The following is a 27549-nucleotide window of genomic DNA, read 5'->3' as shown; positions in this document are numbered from 1 at the left end:
GATTCTGTGTCGCTCTCTCTCTCTGCCCCCTCCCCTGCTCGCATGTGCATGCTCTCTCTCTCTCAAAAATAATTTTAAAGAATTAAAAAACAACAACAAGAAAAGAACATCATCTTGTGGAACCGGCGGTTGAGTTAGAAATTTTCAACCCAAGCATCGCTGGATGGCCCAAGCACTGCAAGTGTGGTGGGCCGCCCATCCCATCGGGTACTCACCAGATTCTGCTGTGTGGAACAGAGCTTCAGAGCAATGTAGGGTGCGGACCCTACAAGCAGGAGCGAGCCTGTGAACTGACTCTGTACTGCAGCGCGGCCCGTCTGCCCTGAGCCATCCGTGAGATGAGCATTGCTGTCTACTACACAGGAAATATGCAAGGAATCTGGTCCCAAATCTGTTTTAAATCTTCCCTCAACATCCAAGATCACCACAGATCCAGGACGTTGGTGGGGAGAAGGTCAGGCAAAACTGCTTCTTGGCGAAACCAGACTCCTGTGCAGGTGGGAGCAAAGCTGTGGAACCACACGCTGCCCACCTGCCCCCCCCCCCCCCCCGCCCGACCGCTCTGAGCTCAGGGGAAAACTAGCATGTCAGTGAGCCATGCCTTGCAGATTAGAGCTGTGAACAGAGCCACAGAGAAGTGTCAGGTTTGAGATGTCCATCCAGATGTTCAGTTCAGTGGTGAGGTTTTTAGCAAGGCATCCCAATTCTCTACCAAAGTACCTCCCACGTGATCTTGGGTCAGGTTCCCTAGAAGCAGAGCCTGAGGCAGGCATTTGGGGGCACATGGTCTAATGAGGCTGTGTTCTTAGGAGAAGCTGAAGGAAGGGATGGAAGTGGAAGGGACGGAGCAAGGATCTGGCCTCAGCTAGTCTAGCCTCAGCTGGGGAACTCGGGAGCACAAATTACACCAACAGGTTGTCTTCTCAGGGCAGGAGGGGCTGGCCTTTTGTACCCCTTGTTAGTCAACCATCGGCTGGCTGGCTGGTGTAGAAGCGGAGCGTAGGTCTTCTTGAAGGAGATTCTCTTCGGCTTTGGACAGTTCTCTGTGGAAGAATGGGGGCGGGTGGTGAGCCATATAGCTGCCTATGCTGCCATCAGCAGGGGGACGGGTAGCAGTTGTACAGGGATGTGAGCAGGGCGCCCAGCGCCCGCAACACATACGCATACAACCTGCTGGCAACTCTGACTTTTCAGGTTCTCCTTTTGATTTCAAACACGAACTTCTTTCAAAACACAAGGACCCTGGAAGGTGGCTGGTTATTAACACTTGGAGCAGGCTGGGGACTCGGTAAATCGGCCCGATCAAAGCCAATGATGCAGGGACAGCTCAGTATTAAAGTGCTGTTCTTGGTCACTTCTGGTTCAAGATGGCCGACCAAGTACGTATGTTCACGCTTCCTGAGACCCCATTACAATGATTAAATATGAGTAAATAGGGACGGGGAGGAAAACACTGTGGGGGAAGGGGCATCAGCCAATGAGAGAGTCTGTTAATTTTCTGCAGTGAGAGAAGAAGATGAAAAAGTGTTGGTGGGTGAACCTTGAACCATACATAGAGAGGCTGGGTGCCCGTCTACCCAGGGATCCAGAACGCTGCAGCCATGGCCAGGGCAGTGGTTTACAGAAGGGTGCCAGAGCGACAGGTGGGACTGAACAGGGAAGGGAGGTATTAAGTGAAGTTTAGTAAGTGGAAGAGTTGACTCTTCACCCCTGTCCTTGTCCCCATGTACTTGAGACATTCAGAGTAGCATGCAACCAGGCATTTTCTTCTCTAAAGAATTTAACAAATTGCTTGAGATAGTGTGGCTAGCTCCCCACAGGAAAGCCTTGCTGCTTCTGGCATTTAGAGGCTCCGATGTAAGCCTCCTACCATGCGTCCCCTCCTACCATGCGTCCCCAGATTGTCTAATCAGCCCTTTGGCCTTATTCCTAAATACAAATGGGCAACCAATGAAACCTGAGGTTGGAGGGGGCGATGTGGCACATTGAGAAGACGAAAACGACCAAAATGAACAACAGAATAGCTGACTTAGAAGGAAACAGGTTGTTCGGGGAATAGAAGAGATTATATAACCTTAAAAACCACCTTAAAATATATGTAATTAACACAAGGAGATTTCAGAATATATTCTGGCCGTTAGGAAATGGTTGGAATTTTTTCTTCAAAGGGAAGAAACAGAAAAAAGAAAAGTTTCCTAAAAATTAGCTATATGGTTGCAGAGGCAAAAATTTTGTAGGATTAGAAGATAATGGAAAGAAATCCCCCAGTAAGCAGAGCTAAAAGACAAATAGAAGAGAGAGCTAAATTATCAATTTAAAAGGTCCTAGATTCAAGTAATAGGAATACCAGAAAAGGTAAACAGAGAAAAATTTTAAAAGTTATAAGAGAGACAAAAGAATAAAATTTCCCAGAGTTAAAGGGAAACATTTTTTTTTTTAATTTAAAGGTCTCCCCAACTGACAAGCAGGATAAACCAAAAATATCCTAGATATAATTTCTAAGATATTTGTAATGTCACTGCTACTAAGATTTAAGGAAACTTCTAAATGCTTCCAGGCTAGAGAGTTCAGGATTGGGGGGGGGGGCGGTGGATATATGTCCACTTACAACATTATTGGAATCATACATACTAAACAGACCATCAGACTCCTGATTGGCAAGATTAGAAGCCAGAATATGGTGAAATAAGTCTTCAGAGTGCTGAGAGAAAGTGATTTGAAACTGGAATTTTATACTTAGCCTAACAGTAAAGTATGAGGTTGGAATACAGTAATTTTTCAGATAAGCAAGAACCAGATAGTTTATCTCCCTAGGAACCCTTCCAAGGAAGTAAGTCTAGATGCACTCCAATGAAACAAAAGGGTAACAGCAAACTTAAAAACTAATTGACCAAATTAGAACAGGGGATCAGTGAACTTCAGGGAGAATGAAGCCAGCAATAGAATAACAGAAAGTAACAAAACTTAAGATACAGTATAGATGAAATAACTTGCTTCTCAAATAAGAAAAATAAAGGCAATCGAAAACTCTCAGAAAAACAGAAATTTGGTCTATGTGTCATGGTTGAAACATAAAATGTCATGGGACTTTGAGCAAGTAGAAGAGTATAAAGAAGAGAAGGACTTTGATACTAGAAATATTCTCCCCGAAGTGGAAGTTGAGCATTTGCACCTGTTGAGCCTGTTGCAGAGTTGAGCTTTGCACCCATAGAAAAGTGTATGTAATCATGACACTTGTCTCGGTTCTAATGTGAACAATCATGTAGCCATAAAATTAGCATTATTTATTGATTTTTGGTTACAGTATAAAATGTAAATGTCATTAAATTTGACTGCCCAGAGGTCAAAACAGAATGATGATCGAAGTTCTCTTAACATCTTAATCTTTTAAATCGGAGAATCGAGAGGTGGTGCAAAACTTGATGAAGTGAGAGCTAGCTATTTACGACTTAAAATTACAGAGGTCATCAGCGGAGTACTACCTCTTAAATTGTGGTTGCTGAACCAGCCATGTCAACCTCTTTGGGGATCTCGTGAGAAACGAAAATTCTTGGGCCCCACCCCAGACCCACTGAATCAGAAACTCATGGGGGAGGCCCCAACAATCCGTGCTTTGACAAGCTGACCAGGTGATTCTAAGGCAGCTGGGGTCTGAGAAGCCATGCAACAGAGGAGCTAAGAGTAATGATTTGCCTGTCCGCCTGTGAAAATTAGGAAGGCAGAGGAGAGGGGGCAATCGTGTGAGATAAGTTCCTGTCCATCGTGGCAAGAATTCAGTAAGAAAATGTCTAAATCTGACTAATCATCAAAAGAAACACGTGGTTGTGTGGCAACATGTGGTTGCCCCTGGACAGCAGGACTTGGTCCAGGGAGGTGTGTGGCAGGGGGGTCATTATTTTTTCTGAACCATGTGATTCTTTGATTGAAATGAAAATGAAAGAAAAATATTGTTCTTAGCTTGGGGAGATTGTGCAGGAGTCTGAGAAATATTCTGGGAGAGTGATCCTTGCTTTTTCTCCTTTCCCTGATTAGGTGGGAGGGGGACTAATTGAATGATCATCCTCCATATGTCTTCCAGATGTTGGCTCGGTTTGCGGGGGGGAGAAAGATTCTGAGAGCTAGGCCCGCTCCAGCGGACAGAGCTGTGTTTCAGCCCGCGTATGCGTATATGACAGTTCCACAAAGAGCATCTGGCCTCTCCATAGGGAGGAATAATCTCATGGGAGCTCTTTAAGTCATGTTGCCAGAGAACATTAGGGCTTAAATACTGCAGTCTCTTTAACTAAAAGGCACCGAGCCCATGTAGGTACACAGGATTGTGCAGCGGTGTGAACTGAACCCTAGTGATTCTTTGGAGTCAGGGCCTGCCCTCACGGACGGTCTCGTTGAGGTGGTAACTGCACAGACGTGTAGAACCTGGAGACAGTGACGAAGCATGTGCAGTTCAGGCTTTCTGATGGATCTGCGGTGTTTTGCAGTGAGTGGGACAGAGCCTCCCCTCTGCTGGGTGAAGAACAGTGTTGGAAGAACAGTGTTGGGAGAGTCTGGGCTGTGGGATATGGGCTAGGCTGTGGGGTGACGAGTGAAGTTGCCACCAGTGCCGAGAACTGACTGGGATTCTGGGACCTCTGCAGTCCTCGGTAAGACATTCAGCCTGTTGAGCATACACTTTCCTTAAACATTTAAGGAAAGCAGAGACCTACTTCTCGTCAGGGGATACTCAATACAAAAGCAAGCAACAAGAGTATCAAAACACAACTTGGGGCGCCTGGGTGGCTCAGTCGGTTGAGCATCCAACTTCGGCTCAGGTCACGATCTTACAGTCTGTGAGTTCGAGCCCCGCGTCGGGCTCTGTGCTGACAGCTCGGGGCCTGGAGCCTGCTTCCCATTCTGTGTCTCCCTCTCTCTCTGCCCCTCCCTCACTCATGCTCTGTCTCTCTCTCTCTCTCTCTCAAAAATAAATAAACATTTAAAACAAAATTTAAAAAAACAACTTGTTTTATCCCTTAACCAGAAGCGTATTTAAAAGGACTATAACTCCAAGAGCAATTCAGTCATTTAAATGTCTATTTCGTGTAAGACCTTGATAAAAAGTTAGAAGATTGCTGGGGTGCCTGGGTGGCTCAGTTAGTTAAGCATCTAACTGGATTTTGGATCAGGTCATGATCTCGTGTTCATGGGATCAAGCCCCACATCGGGCTCTGCACTGACAGCATGAAGCCTGCTTGGGATTCTCTTTCTCTGTCCGTCCCCCACTCATTCTCTCTCTCTCTCTCTCTCTCTCTCTCTCTCTCCCTCCCCCCCACCCCCCTCTGTCTCTCTCAAAATAAATAAAACAAAACTTAAAAAAAGATAAGACATTGCTACCTTCAGTGGACTTATAGGACAGGAATAACTTGTACAGAGCAGACAATGAGATTCAGATGAGTGTGCGTGGGTGTTTCATTCCAGAGACTATTTCCAGCTGAGGAGACCGTGTTCTGTGGGGAAAAGGAGAATTGGCTGGAGCCTTAAGGAAGAAGTAGGATTTCGACACTCAGGGCTGGAGGGGTTTGACAGACTCACCGAGAAGGAGGGACTGATGGATGCTGACGGTCTTCCACATGGTTGAACGTCTAGTGTCAGGGACGGAGGACGAGCTGTGAAGACGGGGGCTCCTTGTTCACTGGCCGTGGAGCTGGACTTGATTCTGCAGGGGACAGGAGACCATTACATCTTTCTGAGTGCAGGGAGATCAGAGGCGTGCCTCAGGGAGACTGGTTGGCCTGGGTTCGGGGGAGCACCTGGGAGCTCTCACGGGAGCCCCGGGAAGGCTTTGCAGGTGGGTTGTCGGAAGTTCGGTGTGATAGACCCGGAGAGTTTTCTCACTAATGGCTCCCAGTTGGTCTCATCTGCTGAAACAGTATGGCACTAAATGAAAGGACCCTGCAAGGCCCTAGTTGGCCTGTGTGCTGGGAAAGAAGCAAGGCTGGCCCTGGAGTTATCAGCTGAGGGGACCTTATCTTTCCCCTTCAGGTGGCTATACCAGTGGCCATGACAGAGACCCTGTCTTCAAACCCTCTGCACAGAGTAAAGCTTTAAAAACTATGATGGCACTCATGCTTCCTCAGGAGGCCCCCAAAGACCTGGCTGCGGCTGGACTTCCAGGTTGCCCACTGTGTAGACAGAATGGCCCCGGAGATGTCTACACCCTTATTCCTGGAACCTGTGACTACGATAAACTACACGGCAGAGGGGACTTTGCCGGTGTAATTAAGGTTGTGGGCGCTCCTGGGTTATCCAGCTGGGCCCCGTCTTTCTCCAGCTGGAGGCAGAGGAATGAGGTCAGGGAGATGGAAGAGAAGGAGTCAGATGTGAAGCATGAGGAGGACGTGACAGGCCACGGTTGGTTTTGAAGATGGAGGGGCGGTTTGAAAAGGAATGTGGGGAACCTGCAGGGGCCACGAGAGGCCCCCGGTTAGGGTCAGCAAGGAAAGCAGGACCTCAGTCTTACGGCCCCAGGGAACTGAATTCTGCCCACGACCCGAGGAAGCCCGGGAGCAGCTTGTCCCCCGGAACCTCCAGATAAGGGCCCAGCCGGGCGACACCTGGATTTTGGCCTCGTGAAACCCACAGCGGAGAAACCGGCCGAGCCCTACAGAGCTGTGAGATACGAAGTCTGTCTTGTTTTAAGTTGCCAAATTTGTGCTAATTCATATCTGCAGCGGTGGAGAATGAACGTGTCCTACACCCCAGAGAACCCCAGGCCTTCTTTCTTCCCCTGGCTTCCCTGGGGAAGGGGCACAGTCTCTAGAGTGAGATCAGGGGCCCAGGCCCAAGCAGAGTATTCTCCCAGGGCAAGTCACTTACCTCCTGAGAGCCCTGTTTAGCACCTGTCACTTGGGGTGTCATCTGCTCTGCCTCCCTGTGGGGTTCTGTGTAATCACAGGCGAGAAGCATTGAAATGGTAAGGCATTATCAGACTCTGCTCCCTCCCCTCCCCTCCCCTCCCCTCCCCTCCCCTCCCCTCCCCTCCCCTCCCCTTCCCTTCCTCTCTGCTTGGGCTGTGTCCAGTCGCAGCTAGTCCGTGAGTAGTTTCCCTGGGTGAGAGGCAGTGGCACCGTCTAAGGGCTCTGGCTGGTTCTTCACGTGGACCTCTTGTGGTCTTCATGACTGGTCCTTGGCTGTCAGGCCGAGAGATGCCCTTGCCTTAGAGGGGATGGTATGGGGATGACCTATCCAGCCGGAACCTGAGAGCTGGCTCTCCCAGCACAAGCCTCTGTCCTCCAACTCTGCTGCCACTAATCGAGTCCAGGCTGCCACCATTTCTCACCTGGACCAGGTCATTCTCTGCATAAGGCCTACCGCTCCCTGCCCTCCAACTCTCCTGTGCCCTTAGACGACTCAGGGGCACCTGGGTGGCTCGGTCAGTTAAGCATCCAACTTCAGCCCAGGTCATGATCTCACGGTCCATGAGGTGGAGCCCCGCGTCGGGCTCTGTGCTGACAGCTCGGAGCCTGGAGCCCGCTTCGGACTCTGCGTCTCCTTGTCTCTCTGCCCCTCCCCCACTTACGCTTGCTCTCATTCTCTCTCTTTCTCAAAAATAAATGAACAATAAAAAGAAGAAGAAGAAGGTCATCCAGACTCATATTAAGGTCCACAGACCCTGCACAGTGGGGCCCTGGCCTCTCCAGTGTCATCCAATGCTAGCTCCACATCACACGCCAACCACCCCCAAACTCTCCAACCCCTTTGCTGCTTCAGGCCCTTTGCACATGCTGATACCACTTCTAGAAAGCTCTTACTATGTCTTTCCCACAGCCCGTTCTTCACTCTTCAGGTCTCCGTTTACCTGTCACCTCCTCAGAGAACCGTTCTCCAACTACCTGTATGCCCTGACTTAACTATTTGATTCCTCTATGAAACCTGTCCCAATTTATTACTACTTTGTCTAATTGCTTTTCTGTCTCCCTCACTTGAGTGGAGGCTCAAGAGGGCAGGGGTCTATTTTACCTCATCGTCTGCTGATCCCTAGTACCTAACACAGGGCCTGGATCAGTGGGCGCTCAGCAAACGTATCTCGGTGGACAGCCTCTGAAGGAACACAAGGCCGGGTCATCCCGCGGAGGTTGGACATCCTATCGGAGTTTCTTCACTGACACATGCAGCAAAGCTGTGTCACTTTGGAAAACGCGCTTTCTGATCTCTCTGGGGATTCCGGTCAGGCAGGAGAACATGGCGTGTGCTTTAGGGAGATTCACCTAACAACCATAGTACGTTCGTGCACGTGTGGATGTCCTTCCCAAGAAACAAGATGGAGGAAATACACCCAGTAAAAGAAGAGGCGTCGCCTGCGTTGAGAATAGTCACTTTGTCACCTTTCAAGTGAAAAGTGAGCTGCTTTACTCCCACGTTAATTTTTAATTCTGCTGAAGCCGTAGACTTTGGGCCTCCATTGTCCTGGAAATCGTCACCATCTGTCCCCCCACCCCTCACCCTAGACCCCTCAGCGCCTGTGTGTGTGGAAACAGAGCCCATGCCTGTGAGAACTCACTGTTTGTTCAGCCTGGACGTGAGGTAATACTTTCCCAGGTGAGGTGCCCAGCCGCGTCGAAATGCCAGCTCTGAGGTTTATTTTCGTTATCATGTGTGAAGTCTCTGCAGAACGGTGGAAAGCTGGGTGGTTCGGAGGGTGGAAGAGAGAGGGCATGTCACCGCAGACATCGGAGCCAGACCGGTGTCAGGGACCATCCAATCTCGGGGGGCAGATTAGGCACCTGGATTCGGGGGAGCAGTTTGGCCCAGCAGAGGAGGAGAAGGGGGGTGCGGTTAAAGGAAGAAGTTTCCACCCCATCCCTCTTCCAACCAGATCAGCCCCACTTTTGCAAGCATCAGCTGCTTGGCACAGCTTCTGGGCAATCTTTTCAGAAAGGGCACCGTAGTGAAACACGTGTGAAAGCCATCTACTTCAAGTGTGTGTGAGGCAGACAGGTAGTTCAGCCCCCACCGACCGCGGAAGCCTGGCTACCTCCCTGTGTCTCTGGCTTCTCCTCCAGGGTCCACCCCGAAAGCAGAGGAGAGGGGACTCCCGTCTCTCAAAGGCTGGGTTGTCCCCAGGAGTGACCTGTTCCATCTGCAAAATTTCTTCCTTGGCACTTCCTCTTTGCAACTCATGGAAGGAGTGTCTCCTGACCCTCTCAAACTCTTTGTAGGGGAAAACAGTGGGTTTTTTTCCCCAAATCTTCAGGCCTGTCAGGTTTTCTTTCTTCCATTCTGCCTAACCGAAAGCCTCGCCCACAAGCCTGCGGAGTGTATATAAACGAACGAGGGCGCGTGTCCAGTGGACGGTCTCTGGCAGAGGAGGAAACGTCCACCCCTCCCTTGTTCTCTCCTACGGTGTTTGAGGAAGTCAGAGGGCAGGCATTTGCTCAGAGCCCCACCTGGGACCCCACCAAGGTGAGGCTCTCGTGAGCGCGTGGGGATCGGTCTTACTAGCAGCCTGTCTAGTTTGAGGGTATCTTTTGCACCCCCGCTGCCTGCCTGTGTCTGGCTCCGCAGCTCTGAGAAATAACGGCTAGCATAGCCTTCCTTTGCTCTGACGGCACGAGCACCTTTATTGCCGGCTCTGTTTTCTGCCTCTGGTGACTGATTAGTAGGAACCGTTTTAAAAAATAATAAGTGAAGCCTAGAACACAAAAGATTCCTGGGTAAACATCAAGGGTGAGAGCATTTCTGGTCCTGGGAGGAAGAAGGTCCCTAGAAGCAAGTTTATGGCTGATACTAAAAGTCAGAGGTTGGGGCGCCTGGGTGGCTCAGTCGGTTGAGCGTCCGACTCTTGATTTCATCTTGAGTCGTACTCTCACCGTTCATGAGTTCGAGCCCCGAGTCGGGCTTGCTGCTGTCGACTCAGAGCCTGTTCGGATCCTCTGTCCCCTTGTTCTCCGCCCACCCCCCCCCCCCGCCCCTGGAAATAAATAAAAATTAAAAAAAAAAAAACCTGAATTTGGTCAAGGACAGCCTTTAGTGACTCATGTTAAAAAAAAAAAAAAGTCGGAGGTTGTAAGGGGATGTGAAATGTGGCCTGTAAAAGGCCACCCAGCCCCAGGCAGTCCTGGAATCCAGGTGAGTCCAGATCCCAGTTGCAGTCCCAGGTGGGCCAGCTCAGCTCTCCACTCTGTTGTTCACAGGGGTTGACCTGGATCGCGGAAAGGCTGTCTTGAGGCAGAGGGGACTGTTCTGCGAGGTGCAGGGCCATGGAGCAAACCAAAGGATGCCCTCAGACAGAACTCAGCCACCTCCAGGTTTTGCGTAAAGCAGAACTCGCTCTGTGTCTGTGTTTTGAGGAAAACCAATAGAATATTTGCCGTCCGCGATTTTAAAATCTAAAAGGACAGTTTGTACAGACCCTGAGCTAGAAGGAGTTCCTCCACTTTACTTTTATGACGTCTTTGTCGTTCACTTGGTCCTTTGGACGTGCTATCTTTTTAGAAAGCAACTCTGTCTGTATGACCTGATTGTAAATAGCAGGCAGTGAGACATCTCCCTTCTTCATCCGGGCACAGGGCTGAACAGAGAAATCTCTGGGACTACCCAGAGCCCTTGCAGTGTGTCACATTAAAGACAGTGCTGGATTCTGGAAAAAGAGCCCGCTGAAACGGAATCGGGAAGAGAAACCTTTTGCACTCCCGGTCATGGCATTTACACAAACAGTTTTTTAACACGGTACCAGGTGCCGCGGGTTGCAGACATGATTTACATGTGGCCAGGGCCTCCGGGAGCTTCTGTAAAACTGTGGGAGGAAGAGAAGTCCCGAAATGTTCCTCCTATCATCCAGGCAGAGACCCTTTGCAAAGCCACGTGGCCCATCAGGAAATGCCTCGCTCACATTAGCTTAAAAATAGTCTTCTTGTTTGGTCCCCTTGGGGTGGGATTTCACAAGCATGTATTCCCACCCAGTCCAGTTGTCCCAATTTTCTCAGGCCTCAGCATGGATGTGGTTGCCACAGCAACCCTGTAAACAGTATGTATCTGTGTCAATGATTATATTTATATATCGTAAAGCAAATATCACCCAAGTCCAAGAAATTGACTCTCCTGTGAACACGACAGCTGGAACAGGCGAAGAATCCTACTTCCTATTACATCAGAAGGGAAGATTTTTTTTTCCAGTGCAGATTTGAGTAGGAGAAATGGGCACCCCAAGGCTGGAGCATCTAGACCAATGTCCTGTCTGAAGTCGGCCTTGGCCAGGACAGCCATTGAGCTGCCAGCCCCGAGTCACACCTCCAGGGCTGCCTTGGCCTCGGTGGCCACGGCATTGGGAAGAAAGCGCTCCCAGCTCCAGCCTCTGTACTCTGGCTCAGAGAGAAATATAACGTCAGCCGGGTTCATTGTATTTTTTTTTTCTGGCCCAAAGGGAATGAGGAAACCAATAGCCAAATAAATATTCTAGAATAGGAGGCCACAGACTATAGCCTGCAGGCCAACTCTGGTCTGCTGCCTGCTTTTATAAATAAAGTTTTATTGAGACACGGCCACGCCTGTTTCTTTACATATTGCATATGGCTGCTTTCATGCCACTAGGTGCGATAGAGACCAGGTGGCTCACAAGGCCAAAAGTAGTTACTAGATGGCCTTTACAGAAAAAGTCTGCCAACCCTGTTCGAAACGAAGCAGAGTAAGGATTTGGGGAGAAGCTGGATAAAGGGTTTGAAAAAGAAAACTGTTCTCCCGAGAGACCAGGGTGAGGAAGGAGCCAACAAGGAAATCTAGTCCTTGGGGCTGAAGAGGCCACTGGATGTCTAGTCTACAAGTCACCAAAGTCTGAGGCGGGAAACAGCTTTCTCCTGAGAGAAAGGATTTGCCTCCTTTAACCCGAGAGAAATGAGAGACGATGGCTCCTCAGATCTGTTTGTATTTTCCAGAAAGGTTCTTCCAGGTAGAGACATTGACCCAGCTTTGCCAACCAGTAGGTGGAGGCTGGAGGGAGGCGGGAGAGACTGCATCCAAGCCGGCCGGGGATTTGTCCGATTCGAACAGCCAAGCTTGTGTTTGCCCGGAAGACTAGGGAGATGGGGGGAAAAGTGGGCAGAGGAATTTCTTCGGAGGCCCTGGTTGGCGCTGGGGTCATTCCTGAGAGGGAAATTGGGAGTTTGGCCCATTGGCTTCACAGGGAACCTGTACGCTTTGTACTTAGTAAAGGAGAAGTAGTTTTTACTTGCTTCTGGAAACTCAGTGTTGCCAGTTGGCATTCTGAGGCTTCAGTCTGCCCCTGTTCTGTCCCGGGACATGCTTTTCAGTTCCTCAGGAAACAAAATGGTCGTTTGCCCAGAGAGACAAATCCAGGTCCAGAGTTGAATCTGAGATTCCACTTCAGCCTCCCTGCTGCGTGAGGCAGGTGTTTGATCCCTCGTTCTTTAACTGCTCTACCTGTAAGACAAGTGCATCCCCAGCTTGGGAGGGTCTTTGCCTAAAGCCTTGGCTTATTTTCCTTTTATGACTGTGGAAATTGAGTCCTGGCTAATGTCTAAGCTGGTACTTTATCTTCTCAGTATAGGTTGTGCTTAATTTTAGCTGGTGAGTGTAAGCGATTGCATAACGTGTGTGTATACGTGTATGTGTGTATGTACGTATACATACCCCTGCGTGTGTATGCATATCTATCTATTTATGGAAGACTCAGTTCTTGTCTTTATTGTATGGAAATTTAGCAGTACTGGAAGACTTCAGCCAGTTTCAGTGACAGGAAATAGAGGCAGAAGGTGCAATAGCATTGACCCAGATCGGGGCATCCGCCTTTAGGCTCCCCATTTCAGGGGTCACCTCTCAGAGCACCGTGTGGTCCTCCGTGTGGCATGAAGCAACTTCAACCTGCCAGGCTCTAGGGACCGGCACAGAGGTGAACAAGACCACTAGAGTCCCCGTCTTCAAGGAGCATAATTTTAGCAGGGGAGATAAACAGGAAACATGTAGTGATCCAATGAACGAGTTACGACTGAGATGACCAGTAGCAGGAGAAAGTGCCCAGCGTTGCCAGAGCTGACGGCGGGAGCCTGAGCTCCTGGCGAAGGGGCTCAGAGACGTGGTATTGACTTGCTCCTGGCGGGATGGGAGGACACACGGCGGGGGAACCAGGTGGAGGAACTGGGGACCCCGTGGCACTGGACGGACTCGTGCAGAGGAGGAGCCTGTCAGCAGGGGCAGAGCTGGCCTGAAGCTTATTCAATTGGGAGGAAAGTCCTCTTGAAGAAAAATGTGAAGTTTTGAAAGAAAAAGTTAGGTAAAAGGCCTCTGTCAGGGCTTGACAGCGAGAGACCCTCAGGCTTCGGTTTCGTTAGCTTGATGGTAAAGCCACGTTTGGTGCTTTTCCCTCATTCCTGCCCTCGGAGAGCCCGCTTCTCTCGCCTGAGATATCCACGTGGCCCACATCCTCTTCGTCCTGTTCTCTCCTTGCTTGAGATGGGAAACAAAGCGCTTCTATTCAACAGTCTTCTATTGAAGTCTCCTGGAAGTCTGGCTCTCTCCCTGCCCCCAGTAGTGTCCAAAAGAACATGAGAATTTCCTTTTTTGCCCAAGCCTTCCGTGAGTTTCTCCCCCGCCACAATCAAGGCAGGGAATGTTGGCTGGGGCGCTTTCTTCTTCTGGAAGTTTGACACAGGAGTATGAATTTCCATAGGGCAGAATTACTCTGTCTGGTAGGTCTAGACTTTCCGCTGGCCAGCAAGTTCACCGGAGTGCGCACTGGCGTTCCGAGAGCCGCCTGGACGTACCCTGTGGGAGGGGAGCAAATCACCGGGAACCGTTTTCCGTGGTGGGGAAAAACCCAGACACGAGCAGTGACAGAGGAGAGGTTTAACAGTGAATGATTTACAACTTAAAAAATGACAACAGGCTCTTCTCTCCAAAATCCAACAGTGATCAAAGCCGCTTACCAATAGTGAGCAGCGTCTGTCAGTCCGGAACACAGGGAACCTGCTGTCCGTAGATGAGACACGTCCGAGAGCTGGAGAGCAGTCTGAGGGAGACATCGGCAAGCCTGCTTGTGGGCTGTAGGGGAAAGCCGTAACTCCTCCCGAAGTGCCGCTCCCGATTCCCCTGCCAGCCCCTACGGGTAGGCCCAGCCCCGAACACAGCGCAGGCCCTCTGGACACACCGAGCGTTAGGCCCCAGCACTGGGTGGGGCTTTGGCCGTGGAGGCCCACTGTGGGTTAGAGGCTGCCTCCCCACCCCCGAGACACGGGAAAGGGTCCCTTCCGCCCCGGTGTGCTGCCCTCAGCCTAATGGCGTCATTGCCTTTGACTTTTCTCTTTGAAACTAAGATGATAAAATCCCATCGCTCAGGCGGAACCCACGTCAAGTAGAGATTTTCTGCCTCCCCACTCCCCAAGACAGCGGACAGAAGACAATGACCCCGCTGTCGTCGAAGAATTCTTTACACGACCGGACTCTTACAAACTCACGTCTGAGAGCATTTAAAGATCTTCTCACAGGTGGAAAGGACACCTGCCGTGTACCCGTGTTGAGGCAACCACCTGAAGAAGCATCTCCGCACACTGAGAAGTGAATCAGATAAGGAACGCGCTCCCCAGTCGAGGCCACCGCCCACTGGGCTTTCTTGGAGCCTGGCTTCGTGGGCGGGGAGGGCGTGGGTGCCGGTTCCCGGGGAAGAGTTCCCGCCCATCTAGAAGGACGTGGTTGGCTGGTGTGTACTCCTTTGCCGTTAAATCCTGTCCTTCCTGTTCTATCTCCCCCCAGACCGTCTTCGAAAGGAATTGCCGTTCAGAGGACTGTGCCACGGACCTGCAGCTTCGGGGCCAGCTGCTGCTCTCCAGGTAACTCGGGGCTCCTCCCACGACCTCGCTCTGAGAGCTTCCAGAGTGTCTTGCCTCCAGGCCCAAAGCCGGAGTGTGCCCATTTCCCCACCGAAGAGGGTCACTAGAGTTGGTGGGTGACAAGGGTGTCTTACAGCTTAAAAGAATGTGTGTTCTGCGAGCATTTTCACAATAGCTGTCATACGGATGGGATGATTCGCTTTTTATTTTCTTTACAATTCCACATACCTCCCAATGTAGCCCATGTTTCTCATGCCTGGATCTGTGTGACGTGGGGGGAAGGGAGGAGCTATTTTTTTATTTTTATTAAAAACAATTTTTTTTTAACGTTGGTTTATTTTTGAGACAGAGAGAGACAGAGCATGAACGGGGGAGGGGCAGAGAGAGACAGAGGGAGACACAGAATCTGAAACAGGCTCCAGGCTCTGAGCGGTCAGCACAGAGCCCGAAGCGGGGCTGGAACTCACGAACCGCGAGATCACGACCTGAGCCGAAGTCGGACGCTTAACCGACTGAGCCACCCAGGCGCCCCCAGGAGGAGCTATTTTTTGTTGACTCGTTGTGTTAGGTTGAACCAGAAGAAACTGCCAGTATTTAATTGGGACAGTTCCTGTAATTCGACTTACTGTTATATAAAGATTCTTTAAAAAAAAAAAAAAAGAAAAAAACTCCCCCCTCTCCCGCCACCCGGCACTTAACAGTGGCGTTTGCTTTAACAACAGGTAAAGGTTCTATGGAGGAAGGGGGTGAAGGAGAGGGGCAGGCTGTCCTGACTCAAGTAAACAGTCCGTATTGTTCCAGGCTTTCTTCCCACCATATGTGGGTCCCCAGGCAAGGGTAGACCACACAGAGGCCTTCTGTTTCCTCTTTGCCAACCTTTTATTTTAGATTTCTTGTACGATGAAGGTGCTGGTCCTGAGTCATCTGGCCACATTTCAGAGAATGGTGTCCTTTGGGGACAGTTTCTTCTGAAAGATTGTTTTAGCCTGGGGGCCAGAAAGTCTCTCCAGGTGTCTGTTACCATTTCTCACAAAGAGTCGTCACTTGTGACAGTTAGTCTCTAAAATGTCATACTATATCCCTTATTTGTTTTTTTGTTTTTTGGGTTTGGTTTTGTTTTAATTTTCTTTAATGTTTATTCAGTTTTGAGAGAGAAGGAGAGAGAGAGAGAAAGAGAGAGAGACAGCACAAGCAGGAGAGGGGCAGAGAGAGGAGACAGAATCTGAAGCAGGCTCCAGGCTCTGAGCTGTCAGCACAGAGCCCAAGGTGGGGCCCGAATCCACGAACCATGAGATTATGACCTGGCCAATGTCAGAGGCTCAACCGACCAAGCCACCCAGGCGTCCCTGGGTTTTGTTTTTGTTTTTGACAGAGAAAGAAAGAGTGAGGGAGGGACAGAGAGAGAAAGGGAGAGAGAGAATCCCAAGCAGATTCCATACCCAGTGTGCAGCCCAACGTGGGGCTTGATCTCACCAGGCTGAGATCATGACCTGAGCCAAAATCAGAAATCGCCTAACTAACTGAGCCACCCAGGTGCCTCTGTCCCGTATTTGTAACCATGAAAGTTACGTTTGGGTGAAGTGTAAGAAACATCCCCTCTTGAACCTCAGTCCAACAGTGCCTCGTCTATCAGTGACGGCAATGGAATGCTTACTTATGTTGATAAATAATCTATTAGTCATCAAAGGAAAGTAACAGTAAGATTCTTTCGTTTGCATTTATTGGGCAGAAGATGATGTAACACCCTCCCGTCCCCCAACAGTACTCCCCTAAACCACTTAAATGCTAATTCACATTACTTTTACTGAGGATAAGAATAGTGCATTAAAATGGCATGTGTTTTGCCAAGCTTAGAAGATTACTTCAAATGAATGAAATGGATATTGGAATTTTTTAACATAAAGAAGAATTTTCTGGAAAGAGAAACCAGTTCTACAGAAAGTTCATAAATTATCAGGTCATTACTCTTAGTTTTAAATAGGTCTTCCAAAAAGTGTTTTAGGGAAAAAGTATCATGAAACAAAAATCTATGAATTTGTTTTGTCTTGAGGCAGACTGTAAATGTTGGAAATTTGTTTTGGATCAGAAAACCCTGAGTGGTGGGAAAATGTCACTTGCTCCAAGGTTAAATATTAGGTTACAGAAGTCCTGATGTTCTCGCTGCCCATTAATGGATATGGGCAAGTCTATCTCTGTTCAATTATACTTTTCATGTATTAAGATAAAAACCCAAAGCTCAGGGTCAATAAGACACCTTGTGCTTAAAACTGCCTCCACTGCCCCTCCCTGGCCCCTCAGGGGTGTTGATCAGAATGAGTTCTGCTCTGTGAGCCCATTAATTGATCATTTGAGAATGACGGGTATGATGGCCAGGACCCAGCCCCCCTGTGTATCAGCTAGCTACAGCCACAGAAGAATGCTGCGTAACCAAGTGTCTCCAAACTCAATGGCTGAAAACAGCAATCATTTATTCTCATGGATCTTCAGGTCGGTGGAGGGTCAGATTCAGCTGGATCTTGACTGACTCGCCCGTGCATGTGGGGGTGAACAGAGGGGAGGTTGATCTCTGCTAGGCTCGGGTGATCCACTTTAGCTCCGCTCCATGTGTCTTTCATTGTCCTGCTGGAGCCAGTCGGCCACCCTGGGCATATTCTTCTCGTGGCAAGGTGACACTTCAGAGGGCAAGCAGAAACATGCAGTAACCCTAAGGCCTAGGCTCAGACCTGGTGTACTCTCACTTTAGCCTTATTCTGTTGGTCACAACAAGTCATATGGTCAACCCCAAAGTCAGGGGAAAGGAACATATTCTGTGCCCCTTTAGTGAGAGGAACTGCAAAGTCACACAGCAAAGGGCATAAGTATAGGGAGGGGTAAATTGGGACCCATGAGACAGTCTGCTGTACCACCACATAAAGAAGAAGGCAGCTCTCCTGGGTGGCTCAGTCGGTTAAGCGTCCAACTTCAGCTTAAGTCATGATCTTGCGGTTTGTGGCTTTGAGCCGCATCAGGGTCTGTGCTGACAGCTCAGGGCCTGGAGCCTGCTTCAGATTCTGAGTCTCTTTCTTATAATTCCGTCATCCTCAACTCAGACATGTGACCTAGACTGGGTGGGGAGATTTTCTGAATCTCAGAAGCAGTGTTCTTGGATGAAAGGTCTAAGCCTCTCCTTAGGATGAGTTATTTCCCGGGAGGCCCCCTGGTCTCTCAAAATAGCCTTTTGTCTGGATCCCCCATTAAACCTTCATTGTATCTTGGGCCCGTAGCTGTCCCCAAAAGAGTCATCAGAGAAACATTAATTGGTAATTGGATAGGGAAAGATACAAAGCCAAATGGTAGTTCCAATTACATTGCATTTCCCTGGACCTTCATGTAGAGCCAGGCACAAAGTGAGAGAAGGCACAGTCCATAAACTGCTGGTGGAAGCCAAGGTCTGAATTTGGTTGACAAAGGCTTAGTTGCCAGAATCAGAAACCAGCTGCTCTGGTTATCATTTCTGCCCCAGGTGGGTTGCATACCCCTTCATTGTTCAAGTCAAGAACTGGGCTCCAAGCTGCAGAAATGAACAGTGTGTGTGCCCTGCTCTCCTGACATGCACAGTGTGGGTTGGAGAGGACAGCTGGGTGATGGTGGCACCACCTGGTCAGTGCTCGAAGAGAGGCAGATGGGTCATTGTAGGACCAGAGAGCAGCTTCCAAGGGGAGGAACGAAGGGAGTGAGGAGGAGGATGCGGGCATCCTGGGCAGAGGGACAATGTGAGCAGAGGCATGGCAGTGTGGAGGGCTGATTCCCATGAGATCTGCAGGTGTCTGGAGTGAAGGAGGGGGTCAGGAGAACACAGTGAGAGATGAGGCAAGACTGAGAGAGACTGACGTGGGATGGGTCATTTTGTCCTCTCTTCCACTCAGCAAAAGCTTGGGTTTTGAGTCGGCCATCCGTCTCAGTTCTTAGTCCCTGGCACAGGTCCATGGGGTGGCTGCCCTTTGTCCAGGCACAGAATCCCCTTGGCAGCGTTGGGCTGAGAAGACATGTTTTGTTGATCTCCACCATGGTGTCTCCCCAACTGTTTCAAAAGGGCAACTTGGACATGATTTTTGCATTTCATAGCGTCTCTAGAGCCTGGCTCTCGTGTTCGCTGTGACCCACTGTACTGAGAAGTTGAAGCCAAGTGGTAACCGAGAAAGATCCTTCCAATGACTGGGCGGAGGGTGCAGACAAGGTGTTGTGGCTGGAAGCAGCCAAGTACCCACCAGACTGAGGAGGCTTTGTCTGGAGAGGATGGAGGGAAAGACATCTGGGAATGATTGGGTCCCCCAGAGTGGCCGGGGATCAAGCCAGGAAATGCTATCTGTAACGGGGACTCATGATGTTTTTATTTTTCTCTCTGGAGAGCATGAATTCTGGCAGGCCTGTTGTCTCTTAAAGCAATCAAACTCTTTAATTAGAGTTCACAGTCTTTAATGGTCTTGAGCCTATTTCCAAAACATGCCATTTCCAAAATGTCCTGGAATAGGGATGAAGCTGTTTAGATTGTTTCTATTAAACAGAACTGAAAACTCCATTTGTAAAATGATGCAACTGTTTTGTTTTGTCTGTCTGAATACTTACAGTACCTAAGACTATATCATGTGTGATTAAGATAAAGAAAGGGAAATATAGACTATGGCAGTTGATCTATCTGTCTATCTAGATGCATCCCATAGGAGACCAGTGGAACATTTCAGTGCCTTCTGGCTCGCCAACTGGAATAATGAAAGAACTCTTAAGGGAACTGAAGAGACACAGTAAAATATTTACGAAGTTAGAAGAACCATCTAGTGGCCACATTTAATGGTCCAATGTTTGTAGCCTTAGCGATGCTATTACCACAGTGGGGGTGGGGGGGGTCAGGAGCATTTCCCAGAATCCTTGGCGGGGAGACCACTGCGTCCATGAAAAATCAGGCTTCAAGAGGAGGATCGCTGCACGCAGAGAGCTGTTTAGAACTTGAAACAAATTATTCTTCTCAAAAGTAGCAAAATGGCCAGAATCATCCATGGCAACGGCAGGTAGTAGAAGTAAAGTCTTGTTTGATAAAGGGGAAGAGACCCCTGTTTCTGGAACACCTGCCGTGCACCAGATCCTCTAGAGAGTATTTGGTATACATTAAGCACATCGTAGTGTCTTACCAGCTGTGCAACCTTGAGCAAGTTGCTTAACGTCTCTGCACCTGTGCCCTCATCTATGAAATGGGAGAAATAATAGCAATGCCTTAGCAAGTTATTTTAAGTGTTTAATGACTTAAAACATATTTAAGTACTTCCAGAAGTACGTAGCATATAATAAGCACTGACTAAATGAGAGTTAGCATTATTGTTTCATTTAGTCCTCTCCATGACACTGAGAAGTAAATAAATACTATTACACTCTTTTTAGTGGGGAGGATACAGATGCTCAGGAAAGCTAGGTTACTGGCTCAAGTCATTGAGGCTGGGAATGTCTACTGTTTGCTGTTGGGGTCTGATACCACTGGCTCTGGACCAGAAGTACCATGGCTGGGGACCTTGGGGAGAGAGTCATCCTCTGTGTGAGAAGTTCCATTCAGAAAGGAGGTGGAGGGGTTAAAGAAGCCATTTTCAAGATGGCTTCCATCCGTTCCCCGCTCATGCTTCCTCATGTGCTGTCGGACATGTGGAGCTCCGTTCAACAGCTCTTCTCCCTGGAGAGGTCCACTGCCCGTCCTGCTGGGTCAGTGGTGGTCTCTGCATTGAGTCACCCATCCTTAATCCACATAGGTTGGATTTTTCTCTCCTTGGCAGGCCTCGGATTTGACCATGAGCTCGTGGCTGTCACGTGAGCAGTTTCCTCAGTCATTATCATCATAACATCATCATCATCGTTGTTGTTGTTGTTATTTTATGAAAGAAGATGATTGGAGGCTGGTCAGAAACACGGAAAACGTGTGCCCTTTGCCAGAATATCAACCATGTGATTTACTGTTTCTTTTCTCTTCGCCGTCTGTCCCAGATCTGGGGGAGGTGGGGGGATGCAAAAGAAGTTTGTTAATTGGGAGCAGCTGGCTTTTGCAATGGCTGTTTCTGGAGTCTCTGGAAACAGGGATGGTTTTTTTTTTTTTTCAAGGGTGTATTCTTGAAAGAAAAATGAAATGCTCCAATGAAGAGGAGTTTTTGAATGAGTCAAAGGACTGCTCATCTTTACTGCCCTCTCTCAGAATGAGTTTGCTTTTGCTCTGATGTGGGTTCCCTAATGGAGGGCTGCAGGCGTGTCTCCCACATTTCAGGAAAACAGCAAGGCTGAATGGACATGTGGGTGGTCCTTTGGTGGGAGTTACCTAAGCAGAGGGTAGGATTTAGGCCCCTGGGAAGGTAATCAGCAGAGTCAGGCAAGCAAAGAGACATTCGCACACTGGAAGGGAGATTGAAAGATGCAGTATCGATCCAGGGTAGATAGCTTCTACTCACCTGACAGGAGGTGACACAGTGCTAGTATATTCATTCATGTGACAAATAATAATAGAGCACTCGCTGTGGATATGCCAGGCTTGGTGGAAACAAATAGGGAAGATTCACTGTATCACAGTGCAACACCAATGTACCAGTTACTTACTGCTGTGTAACAAACAGTGCCAAAACTTCATGCCTTGGAACAACTGCCATTTATTTATCTCCTGATTCTGTGGGTCGGCTCTTTAGGCTGGGCTCAGCCGTTTGGGCCTGGGGGTCTCCTGGGCTCCCTCATGGATCTGCAGCCAAGGTTAGATTGGCTAGTTGCCTCTGCTTGCAGTTGGCTTATTGTTGACTGGGGTTCCGCCATTGGCCTCCACAAGGTTTCTCATCCTCTAGCAGGCTAGCCCAGGCTTATTCGTACTGTGTGGCAGGGTCTGAAATCTAGAACAGCGACGCACAAAGACTCGTGAGGTCTAGTTTCGTGGCCACATTCTGTAGGCCAAAGCGAAGCCAAAGGGCCAACGGGATTTGAGGGATGGGGACATAAACTTCACTTCCTGATGGGAGGGTCTGCAATGTCATGTGACAAAGGATGTGAACAGAGGCCATCAGTCAGTTCGTCATACTCGGCTACCACTGTGGATAGTAGCTTCATCCTGCAAGGACATGCGGAGGAAAGGTGGAGAACACTCACCCCACAGGCATTGCAGCAGAGGGGTGAAGGGACTTGGGTGTTTGACTCACAGTCATTGGTTGAGGGCTGCTCTCGGGTTGGGAGGGTAGGGACAGTTAATTCCCCGGCACTCCCAACCTGTGGCAGGCAGCAGCCTTGTCCGGCTCTAGAAAAAGACCCTTGGATACAAAGATGCAAACACTGGCAGCTGGAAGTCAGCAAGGGCATTTGGAACAGTCTGAGGGGGGCGGTAGGTTCGTGGATTATGTCTGCTACACCCACTTTCTCAAAGAATCTCAGTTAATGAATTTATTCTGGAATTTCTAGCAGGAGTGTTATACCACCTTTGACCCCCCAGGCTCCTTCCCTTCAACTTCCCGAGAATGCTTTCTTTCCATGTTTTGCCAAATGCCCAACATTCTCCATTACTATGGTAACTTTCTTTCCTATTGCGTTTGTCTGTATTCTATTCTTTTGTCTCTTCTCTTGCAAACAGAACCAAGTATTGCCCATATGTTGAAGAGCATTTGGTTTTAGAGCAAACCCAAGAGCCAGGCACAAGGATAGGAGCTTTGTTCCCATTTTCCTGAGGACAGCAGGAAAGACAGGTAAGGGTGTGTCCATGGCACATCCGAGTGGCAGAGGATAAGACCTCTGGCCCCTCCATCATCCTGGGAGGGACCTGAGTGGAACTGGACTAAGTGTTTCTTTGGAGCCCTGACTCCAGCCCAGTCTGGGGATGAGCACAGAGGATCACCCTGTGGCTCTGAGATGCCCTCCCCATTAAAGTGACTCAGGCAGGGCAGAAACACGCCCAGCTCACAGGTCCTTCGTGGTTGGTGGCTTTCATGGACGTACTTGGAACCATAGGGTTTCGGGTGTAGAACAGGAAGCCGGTAGGAATTTGAGTCACTTACCTGAGGTCAGAAAGAAAGTTAAATGGCAGTGGCAGCCTCGCTTTCACGCCCACTGTGTCGCAAACGCTAACCAAGTGGAAATGGCTGGAGGAACTTCCTTCCTATCTCAGGGAGGACCTGATTTGTAGTTTCCCAAACGGCCTGCCGGCCTCAGCGTGATGTTGCGGACAGTGGGTCACTGATTCTTTGAGAAGGTGAACTCAGGGTCACCGCCTGAGGAACTGACCGTGTTCCCTTGTTAGGCAGATTGAAAACATGGAGGGGAGGTCACTTCGTGTTCAGCACCACCTACCCCCCCCCCCCCCGCCCACCGCCCAAGAGCAGCAGAAATCTATCCCAACAAACACTAGATTTCAGGGACAGCCCTCCCCCAGCTGAGCACACATGGGGATTTTCCATCTGGATGCTGAGAGGTTGGGGAATCCAGAAAGGAGCTTACGGATCCTGCTGAAGGCAGGCTTGTGGGTGACCATGGCAACCACAGACCTGCTGGGAAAGGGCTTGCACATAGCCCACCTCCCTCCTGAGCGACCTGGGGAGGCTGGGTCTACGTCACAGGTGTACCTAATAAAATTTTATTTGGTAGCATTTTCCTTGGCTTTCAAATGCAGCCCACCGTCGGAGGTTTTATGTGGAAGCATCTTTCCCGCAGGGTCCAAGTGATATGGCTGTTACTTTCCTTCTCCGTGGACATTTAAGCCACGAAAAGGAGTAGCGAAGAGAAGGTGGCAGCTAGATCCTTTGCTTCTCAAGCCGGGAGCAGACAGGGAGCCACCTGCTATTTCCGTGCTAGGACTTTTGCAGTGTGTCCTGTGACTGGGTCTGTGGTCTCTTGCCACAGGTAAATGTCCCCCCCCGCCCCCCGCACATAACTTTTCTCGTTGCCTTGGTAGAAACACCCTTGGTAGCATCTTTCCCCAGTTCGTTCTGAGCCATCTGATGTGGCCCCTGGCAAATCAGAAATTGGCCTTGCTGCTCTCCACAGAGGAAGAACCACAGACAACTGCAGCTGAGGAGGGACCATCCTTTTGCTTTGTCCCCTGTGGCTACTGGCTCCTCCCCCAGAGGCAAAGGTGACAAGCTTGGGCCTCGCATGTCCTGCCCGGAAGTCACGGATCCTTGCGATTGCCCTGAGAAGGGAGATGCTGTGTCAAGGACTTCTGGATTCCGTGATCCTGCTCCTCTGACTCCATGCTGGGTGATCTTGACCCAAACGTGGTGAGGCTGGCTGGCTGCTGTTGGGGCCACCCCCGGGTCCCTTTTACTGTGCAGCTGCCATAAGTGCTGGCTGCTAAGAGCTCCCAGCTGCCCCGCCTCTGGTCTGGAGAATGGCCCTTTCTCACGGGAGTCACCCTGCCTGGGAGGTTATACCCACCCCGGGGCAGCTCTCAGCCAGTGATGGACTCATTTGGGGTACAAAACAGCCAGCCTCCCCATCTCAAGTGCAGCTAATTCCATGCTGTACCTTGTGCCCCATGTGAACCAGGCCAAGGCTAGACCCTGCCCAAGACCATAGTCCTGCTCAGCTCCTTCCCCGTCTGTCCTCCTTCCATGGCCCCTTGCCCCTCAGGGCATCCCTTGATAGACCCGCCTGAATCCCCAGGAGAGACTGCTTCCAGAGAAACCCACCTGACAGGCTGTAGCACTCAGACCTCAGGTTTTATTTGTCCATTCTTAGATCTCTTTCTTTAAGACTGTGAGTTTCAGGAGGAAACTAAATCTAATGTATTTGTCAGGTATCAGTGGGGGGAAATAGTTGCCAATGGACTTTTCACCTGCCCTCTCAGAATTGGAGAGGCTTTCGGGATTTTTAAAAACCAGGCCTGTGGAGTGACGTGTAGGAGGTCACTTCAGGGGGTGAGTGGGATTCTGCGTCTTTAGGATTACTTCTGGTTGCTTTGTCCCTGGGACTTGTTTTTTTTTTTTTGTTAAAGAGGGTTATGTAGGGGCACCTGGGTGGCTCAGTCAGTTGATCGTCCGACTTCGGCTCAGGTCATGATCTCGCGGTGTGTGAGTTCAAAGCCCCGCATCGGGCTCTGTGCTGACGGCTCAGAGCCTGGAGCCTGCTTCAAATTCTGTATCTCTCTCTCTCTCTCTCTCTCTGCCTCTCCTCCACTCACACTCTGTGTGTGTCTCTCAAAAGTAAATAAAATTTAAAAAATAATTTTTAAAGAAGGAGGACTGTGCAGACACAAGGGATAACAGGAGAGGGGTACCCCTGTGAGAAAGGGCTTTCACTGCAAAATGTCCTGAGTGGTAGAAACGGAAAGCAGTTAGAGTCCTCAGTACACGAGGGAACACATGATACTCAGATGGAATAAATCAGCCTTCCTCGCCGGGAGCACTGGGGCTCTTTTTTAGAATGTTTCCTGTGATAATGAAATTTGAACAAGACGTGAATGCCATTACTTCTGGCAAAGTTGTGTTTCTTCAAGAAGAAAACTGAAAGACAATTTTTAAAGCGTTTCCTTTTGTCCCCGCCCAGTGTGGAAAAACACAAACAATTTAAGCTTCTAAGCCAGGGAGAAGGTTCTCACTTGTGGACCTCCCCGCCAGCCTCCCCAGGTTCATTGTTAGTCCGGGGACAGTGGAATTGAGGTGAAAGAAATCCACAGCAGTTGCAAATATCTTATTGTCCGTCCTTCAAAAATGTCGTTCTTGTCTCTCCTCACTCTCCCAGTGTGGCCTCTCCTTCCCATCATTAAACCAGCCTCCCCGCCCCCCCCACCTGCCACAGGACAGAGGCTCTAGCCTGGGTTCACATCCCCTTAGTGACCTGTGCATAGAGTCCGTGGGGTCTGTGAACTTGAAGAGGAAAACAATCAGATCCTTATTTTCACTAGCTCCAAGCTGAAATGCAGCATTTTATTCGATTACGAACATAGACCCCAAAGCATAGGGATACTAGCAGGACCTGTGACTGTCACACATAGAAATCACTGATGTTTTCCTATCAACTTACAATGTCGAAAGATCTTTCAAAATATCACTTACCGTCACCCCTACTTCAAAGTTACGGTGGTTACTAGACCCACCGCCAAATCTTATTACTTAATGTTGTTAAAACAAAACAAAACAAAACAAAACAAAACAAAACACATATTGCTAAACCACACATCTTAAAATACAATGATCATATTTTTGTATGATTGGTTTCTTTGTAATCTGATTTTTCATTTTATGCATTTTTAAAACATGACTTTGATAAGGGGACCATTCATTTCAGTAGACCACCAAGAGCATCTAGTGTCATAAAAACCCCGGTTCAGAAGTTTTTCCTGATTACAGGAAAAGATACATACTAGAGAAGCAAATATTTTTGCCTTGCCCACTGGAGTAGAGAGATTTTTAGTGTAATACCCACAACGGGGACTTCATCAGAAAGCTATTGTCGTAAACATCCATTCCTTGTTCTTGGGTTATTAAAGGCACAGGTAACGCCCCGTCAGACCTTTGATGAGCTCAAGGAAACTAGTGCCTCAGGCCCACAGCAGAGAAACTGAGCTTGGGGTGAACGTGGCAGCTACGTTGTGGACAGAGGGCCACATTCGTGGTTGTTGGACGTGCTGAATCTGCTATGTGTATTCTTGTTTCTAGCTTCAGGGAGATCCAGGTGGGCGGGAGGACCCAGGTGGGCAGAGCTGTTTTCTCCTTGTTCCTATGGCTGCTCACCTCACAGGAAGAACGGTTCCGAATCCAGGGAGGCTTGTAATGTCAACACGTTTTATTGTCTGTGACCATTTATGTCTCCCATTTGCTTCTTGGGCTTGAAGCAAGGAGAAATTACAGCCACGACAGACTTACTTGTCAAGGGACCACAGTGGCCCTGCTGACTTGGGTTCTCTTGAGTTATCTGGCCTGCCAGCTTCCGTGAAATACGCATTAGCTTCTTACATTCTGAGTATGTGGCGGTCAGGTTGAAGAAACGGCGTATGTGGGGTAGAGGGTGGCACCGTGCCATTGCCCGGTCGGGTCCTACTTCGTGCCCGCCATCCTGTCTTATGACATCAGACCTCTGAGCAGCCCGCAGATTTGGGGAATTCCTTTGCGCCCTCCCCCCACCCACCCGAGTATTCTTTGTCCTTAATCCAGTTGTTACAGTGAGTGGACCTGATTTGTTCCAGATGTCCTAAGATTTAGTGATTCCAGAAACTACTAAAGTAAAGGCTGATGAGGATTTGAATTCCTCTGTGAGCTGAGAACTAGCAGTTCTTTTCACAGTTAGACAGATGGGGCCGGGGGAGGGCGGACCCTCTGGCTTCTCATGTTTGCCTTCTTGGAGCAAGAGCGGCCATTAAAGCAAATGCTGATTCTACCACTACCTGAGTTCTTAAATGAGCCAGATCTGGGGCCGCATTGATGCTAGCAAAGTCAGTGAGGATATAGGCATGCTATTTTTTTTTTTAAATACCGTTCATTATCTGAATTTATGTTCATTATCTGAATGCTGCTAGGGAAACCACTATTTTGGTTCACATCACGTTAGTATATGCTTTTCTCTCACTTTATGAGCATAAAACTGGCCCGGGTGGGTACATTTGAGGGAGACAGAGGTGTTTCTGGCTTCATATAAGTGGTTTTCAAACCAGAAACTCAGTCCCAGGAATCATTTTGGTGACCCCCTGTGAACTCTAATTGACGTGCCTTCCCGAGGTGCCTCATGATCTCTCTCCGGAGCTAATAACCATATGGATCTGTTTTGCCTG

The 27549-nt window shown here is 49.2% G+C and overlaps 1 protein-coding gene across 4 annotated transcripts in view; it reads left to right on the top strand.

Moving 5' to 3' along the window:
• Positions 1 to 27549, top strand: part of ITGA9 (integrin subunit alpha 9) — a 362074-nt gene that overhangs the window by 175707 nt on the left and 158818 nt on the right. For all 4 annotated transcript variants that reach the window (XM_023260749.2, XM_023260752.2, XM_023260750.2 and 1 more), the window contains exon 17: positions 14734 to 14810. In XM_023260749.2, the coding sequence (XP_023116517.2) occupies positions 14734 to 14810 (77 nt within the window). The remainder of the gene's footprint in view (positions 1 to 14733; positions 14811 to 27549) is intronic.

Source organism: Felis catus, chromosome C2 (assembly GCF_018350175.1).
Source record: "Felis catus isolate Fca126 chromosome C2, F.catus_Fca126_mat1.0, whole genome shotgun sequence".
In the NCBI taxonomy this organism is placed as follows: domain Eukaryota; kingdom Metazoa; phylum Chordata; class Mammalia; order Carnivora; family Felidae; genus Felis; species Felis catus.
The sequence above is the reverse complement of the archived record's forward strand: the minus strand, read 5'-3'. Positions and strand labels throughout refer to the sequence as shown.